We start from the raw sequence: 6,748 nt of genomic DNA on the forward strand, positions 1-6,748 counted from the left end.
GCACACCACACCTTCACCGCAGGAGCCATAACCCTACACCTTTCATCACCTGGTATCGGTTTCAGATTTATCCATACACCATCTACCTCCTTACCCTCTGGTTCCAAACCTCTTACCATTAACTTACCTTCTAATGGCAGATTCAAACTTTCACACAAATCTTCACTAATGCAACAAACCTCCGCTCCGCTATCAATCAGAGCCTTCCGATTTAGTGTATCGTTCAGCATCACATCAACGTACGACCTTTCATAAAACTTGTCCGCCTGTATGACCCTTGGCACTTTCCCTTGTTGACTCGCATTCGTTATGACGTGTAGCCATTTCGGTTTTGAAGTAACCTCGCGTTTAAGAATACGTTTTGTCGGTTGATGTCGGTTTTCGGTTACAAAATCTTGCGATATGCCCTGACGTATTACATCTGTAGCACCGGTCCTCTCTTCTGGCATCATTGGACACGTTTTTATAAACAACGGAAGGTGGTCGCGTTGTTGCCGTTGGTTGGCTGGACATCTTCATATTCAATTCGTGACGTCGACTGTTTTTGCTAAAACCTCATAATCCATCCAGTCGTCCATTTCTTGGGTTAACACGAATTCTAACACGTTTTTCTGAAGAAGTTCCTTCAGGCGGTTGGCGCAAATCAAATTTACCACACTTTGAAATGAATCGACTTCACGATTTTGTAAGTAAAACTGAAGCGTGTTGTGCAGTCGATGAGCGAACATAACAAACGACTCCTCCTTCTGTCTCCGCATTGCAAAAAATTCATCTCGCAAACGAACGGGGTTAATACGATATTCTCGAAGTAAATGTTGTTTTACCTTCGCATAATCTCGCATGTCTTCTCCACTGAGGTTATCAAGCCAGGACTTCATTCCATCATTTAAATTCATCATTAATAAATTCGCCCTAATGTCCCAATCCACATCATGGTTATCGAAAATCTTTTCTATTCGGACAAAATATGCTGGTACATCTCTGATGTCTGTCGGACATGGCCCCAACAAATGTTTCAACGATTTGGCGAAAAAGTTAGTCCGTTCTATGGCCCGAAGTGCAGTGTTAGAAGGGGTTTCCCGTGTTTGTTGAGCACGCAGTTCAAGTTCCTTCAACCGAAATTCATGATCTCGAAGACTCGCTTCCCTCAGTCTCTCATCAGTTCTACGCATTTTCTCCAGTTTTGTCTCCGCTTCTAACCTTTTGATATCATATGATTCAGCGACACCTTCACCGTCTGTCGTCGCCCCCGCCACCTTCGACCTTGTCTGCCGTTCCATATTACCTTACCAAAATAATTATAAATTGCTACAATTATACCAACTTGTTTTGTCGTTGAAGTCTTCACGTACACACTCAATATTCTTTTTTGTGTGAACCCCACTTCTGGTACCAAATGTAAGGGTTCGTTCTTTAACTTTTATTATTAATTCAACTTCGCAACAAGAACAAGTACGAATTTCAAGAACAAGTAACAATTTCTCTATTACAACGTAAAATACAGTTTGTAATGTAAGGCAATTAACAATAATTAATAACCGACGTTATGAGTCAATATCTCTAATTAATTAATTATAACGTTTTAGAGTCAATATCTCTGTATATATATATATATATAATTTACAATTCGTCGGTTCACGAATTTACCACTTCACGAATTCGCCAATTTTTCCTTCTGTTCACAAATTCGCCAATTAGCCTGTTCCAGCACTAATTCTGATATCACACGTAATATTACAAAGTTCGAGTCTCCACGTCTCACGTAATATACTTCCGAGACTCCACGATAACTCTCGCGATGATAATAATTCCTGAACTGAAATTCTGAGCCTTCCCCGCGCTTTTATACACTTTTTTAACTTGCAATCCCCACGGCCACGAGATATTATTCACTTGTTTACTGGTTATTGAATTAAATCGTATAGCGCTACACTGAACCCTGACAATCATCACTAGCATCATCATCATAAACATCATCATCACTAACATCATCATCATCACAAACATCATCATCATTAACATCGTCATCACTAGCATCATCATCACAAACGTCATCTCCATCACAATCATCACACATGACAATGGCAACAGGCATACAGAAGCTGGAAGAGGCATCGAAGCTGATCCAACAGTCAATCGAATCAAACAAGGGGGTCTTCACTGTTAAGATGGCGGTCAGTGTCGATGAGTGTGAATGCGTTGTGGGTGAGGACGTGTGATGAGGATGATGATGGCGAAGAAGGAGGGATGATGGAAATGAGGAGGGGGAGGAAGAGAGATGGAAAATATAGATGGGGTGGTGGTGGTGGTGGTGGTAGAGGAAGAAAGAAAATGATGAGGGTGGGGTGTGGCTGGGTGGCAGTTTGCTTTAGTAAGAAAAATGTTCATTTTTTCATTAATTTATTTTTCACTAATCATTCGTTGCATTTAACATTTTTTTCCATTTTAACCTGTCTTTCCTGCTGTTCATCCCTCATTCTATTTATCCGTCCGCTCGTATCTATCTATCTATTCATCCATCCAGAATCCATCCATGTTACCCATCAACTAATCCATTCATCAACCTATCTATCGATTCGTCCGTCCATCAACCAATCCATCCATCCATCAACCAATTCATCCATCCATCCATCAACCCACGCAGCCGAAAGTTGTTTCTGACATTGAGGAACTGGAACTGGCCGAACGCATGGAGCGATTGAAGAGACAGAATGAAGAAATCAGTGGAGATGAGAACAGCAGCGACGAGGATGAGGAGGAGGAGGAGGAGGGGGGTGGTAAGGAAGGGGGTGCTGCCAGCAAGGTTCAGAGGGATAAGAAGAAGAAGAAGAACGTTGAAGGGACTGCTGGTGGTGGTGATGATGATGACGACGATGATGATGATGATGATGATGACGTCATCATGAAAGATGTCGGCAAAAAGATTGCAAATGGTGGCGTGAATGCCGATGATGATGACGACGACGGGGACGATTAGGATTGATGCTGTTGCATGCATGTAAGAAATTTAATCTTTGTTATCATTATATTTTATTATGATTATTATTATTATCATTAGTATACATTAGTGCCGTTCATCTTGTGACTTATATTTTTTTTTGTTTGGAGATTGCGAGGTAATGATTAATAAAGCGATTGTGCACCGAGATCTTATTACTGCAGTGTTTGTTGTTTGCTGTTGCTCTTCGTTGTTGTTGTTTTTGCTGTTGTTGTTTGCTGTTGCTGTTGTTGTTTTTTTCCGTTTGTTGTCTGTGGGGAGTGTGATGGTTTGTGTAATTGGGTGGTGGTCGCTTGTTGATGTTGTTGATCACATAATTTTCACGAGACGAAACGTTTATTATCGGGTTTCACTGGTTCTCATCGTTCTTAATATGTTGAATATTTGTTTAGTTTTGAATTGTTTTAGTTTTCAGCGAAATAAATTATTAATCAAGAAATTATTTATTTAATTTATTGCAATTGTTGAGATTTTCATTTGACGGTCAGACGTTCGGTTGCAGTCTGCACCGTCTCTTGGAAGTGGTACTCCTGATGCCATTGCATACGGTCCTTTCTTCTTCCCCAACGATCGATCAATTGAATGTCATCGTTAACCTAAGCGTTATTATGAGCTGGAATTGAAACAAGGTGGTGGGGTGGGGTGTTTTGTCCGGAAACTTATTTTTCTGATTTCGTTTCTTTACCGGTGCTTCTGAGCTGCTTTGGTGGAAAGTTTTTTCTAAGTTTGTTTGTTGTCCTCGCTCCTTCGCTTGTTACTTCAGTCATGTTATCAGTGCTAGTGCAGGTTGAAAACGGAGAGTCGGAGATTTTATATGCGACACCTACTTTGGCTGGGAACGAAAGATTATTTAACATTTAATGGAGGATGGACAGGGAGGGTCCTGTTGAAAGGATGACTTGACTCACCAGAAAGTGACGATTGATCACTCTTATAGATGGAAACAACAATCCTTAAACATTGAAACTCCGTGACAGACTTGATGTTCATCCAATATGATAGGTACAGAAGAGAAAGTGCCAACATGAGTGAACAAGCAAGGTGCACAACTGTGTGCACGCCTGAATTTTTATAGAAGGATTACGTGAGGTGAGATGCTAGCGTACGGTGTACGTTCTCTACTACCATGTTCAATATTTTCATTTCGGTTTTTTTCCTGGTTATAATTTCGCACACAAATTATATGTGTGGTGTGTGTGTGATTGTGATTTTGCGTGTTTTACAAATGTGTTTTGAACATCTTTCTGAAATCTAATATTTTCAATTTTTTTGAGTAAAAGCAATTAAACTTCAAATTCACGCGCGCAAACACACACACACACACACACACATATATATATATATATATATATATATATATATATATATATATATATATATATGGATAGTGTGTATATGTGTGTTGTAGGCGTTTTTATGTGTTTACGTATGCTTATAATACCGATGATAAATTGAATAAATGAAATAAACAATGAATTTGATTACGTGATATAAATTGTTGATGTAAATGTTTGCGTCCAGCGCTTCTGAAGTCAGGGAGGCCCATGCAATTCATGGAATCATATTATACAAATGTATGTTTGTGCGTGATTTCGAGTGCTTTGCGAAGGGTGTGTTGAAATTTCTCATCAGCTGGCAGGTAGGTGGTTAACAACTTTCGACTGGTTTCGTCGAATGTTTATCATCAACTCCATTAAACGACTGACGTCATCGTCGGTGTTCCATCCACATGCTACGAAACTGCACTGTCAGGGGAATTAACTTAACGTGTACGTCTTGCTCCTTGTGCAGAATCCACATGTCGTTTTGAACAATGTTGATGCACAAACACACATAGTAGGTATTTTCTTAGTGCACATTCACCCACATGTATCTACTGGGACGCATATATATATACACATATGTATATATATATATGTATATATATATATATATATATATATATATATAAGGACGGGAGAGACAAGTGTTCTTGCGATCTTTAGTACTGTTCCTCCTAATTAACTTACACGAGTTTTTTCCGTCAAGTGTTTTCGTTTTTACCGATCACTTACACGTCAACTGAACTTTACACTTGCGATACAACAGGCGATACACATGCGATACGCATGCGATACACATGCGACAAAATTTTAGCGACAATCTCGGTTTCATGATTGTTAAAAAGAAAAAAAAATTGTTAAAAATAATTGATAATTAAAAATTATTAAAAAAATTGTTAAAAAAATTCAACTTTATCACGAATGTTTAACCAAACCAAATAATACATTTAATTTATTATTATTATTCTGGTTAGCCTATTGTCGTTAGAAGTGCCACGTCTTGCAATGTTGTTACGCGATAAGCTGGTTCGAATACAACTTGTCCAAAACTCAAAGATCCGCTTGCATACAAAATGTTTGTCGTCTGGCTTGGCTTTTATAGTTTTTGTAGGTTTGGGCATGTGCGTTTAGCTACAAATAATTATTACAGAAAGATGTGTATGCTTGTCGGATCTGCATAATAAAGAAAAAAATATTCAAGGTACCTCCTACCTGCCTGCTGACAGATTTCAGCCAATATTATATATGCGTTTTTCTGCAGTTTACGAATATCGATCGCTACAGCTTATCCATTCAACTTAAACATCTGGTGCCTGGACTGAGTTATGTAATTGTTTGTTGGTCATATTCATTCTTTTATTTTTATTTAGGTTGAAACACATCAAATATTTCAAATTCCTTTGTAGAATATTAGAAACGGATTTTTAAAATCTAGATGTCTATATAAATTATAAATATATATATATATGTATATATATATATATATATATATATATATATATATATGCTGGTAAAGGTGAAAGATCATAATTAATGCAGTAATTTATGAAATCTACCAAATTTCTAGCGTTTTTTAATACATTTCTCAATATTTCGAACCAAATTCTTGTCGTCATTTAAAACTATCCAACGCTAGAAATTCTAAGCTACTGCATTCTTTTATGGGGAACAGTCCAAAATGTCATTTTTACTATCTAATTTTGTCTCAAAAACCAAGTGTCCAACTTCTTTCTGACCTCAAACCTTTTTCACATACAAACCCTACTTTATTAAACATAAAATTTTTATTTATTTTTGCTCAATATTTGTATTTAAATTTTTAAATAATTTGCTTCCAAAAACATTTTTTAATTTTTATACACAAAGCAATTTATTTAAGACTTACGTCACAAGACATACTCTTCGCCACCGCCTTCTAAGCCTGATGTTCATACCTGTCTTCAGTTTAATTTAATAATTATTAATTTCGTCAAAGAACTGACTTGATATTTTCTGGTTTTTGTTCTTTTTTTTCTTTACGTACTTTAAGCCGTAGTTACGGGTGGCCTATCCACTAGCAAACATTGTTAACTTATTTTGGCTTTCTTTTAAATAAAAGAAATGAAAAATGAAATATATATATATATATATATATATATATATATATCGTTTGGTGTCCCCCAGGGATCTCTGTTGGGATCTCTGTTGTTTCTTATGTACACTGCTGATGTTTTTGATATCATTCGAAAATATGAGTTCAGCTCCTACGCCTTTACTGATGATATTCAGTTATTGGCATCTTGTCCTGTTGATTCGATTGAAGCTTCTCTGATTAAACTGATTGATTGTATTATCGAAATTAGTTCTTGGATGAGTATGAATCAATAAAAGTTAAATCAATCTAAGACAAAAATATTACCGGTTGGTTCATGGCAGCAGCTGTCAAAGT

The 6,748-nt window shown here is 37.1% G+C and overlaps 2 protein-coding genes across 2 annotated transcripts in view; one reads left to right on the plus strand and one right to left on the minus strand.

Moving 5' to 3' along the window:
• The window catches only part of HELRODRAFT_179051 (hypothetical protein), a gene marked incomplete at both ends in the record, with an annotated part of 2,232 nt that extends 952 nt beyond the window's left edge, over nucleotides 1-1,280 (minus strand). Inside the window, 2 exons of the mRNA XM_009027899.1 lie at nucleotides 128-341; nucleotides 555-1,280. Of these exons, the coding sequence (XP_009026147.1) occupies nucleotides 128-341; nucleotides 555-1,280 (940 nt within the window). The remainder of the gene's footprint in view (nucleotides 1-127; nucleotides 342-554) is intronic.
• A 795-nt stretch (nucleotides 1,281-2,075) lies between these two features.
• On the plus strand, nucleotides 2,076-2,977 carry HELRODRAFT_179052 (hypothetical protein; the record flags this gene model as incomplete). Its single annotated transcript, XM_009027900.1, has 2 exons — nucleotides 2,076-2,174; nucleotides 2,645-2,977. The coding sequence occupies 2 exons, from the start codon at nucleotides 2,076-2,078 to the stop codon at nucleotides 2,975-2,977; spliced, it is 432 nt and encodes a 143-aa protein (XP_009026148.1).
• Nucleotides 2,978-6,748: the final 3,771 nt, after the last annotated feature.

Source organism: Helobdella robusta (assembly GCF_000326865.2).
Source record: "Helobdella robusta unplaced genomic scaffold HELROscaffold_51, whole genome shotgun sequence".
Lineage (NCBI taxonomy): Eukaryota > Metazoa > Annelida > Clitellata > Rhynchobdellida > Glossiphoniidae > Helobdella > Helobdella robusta.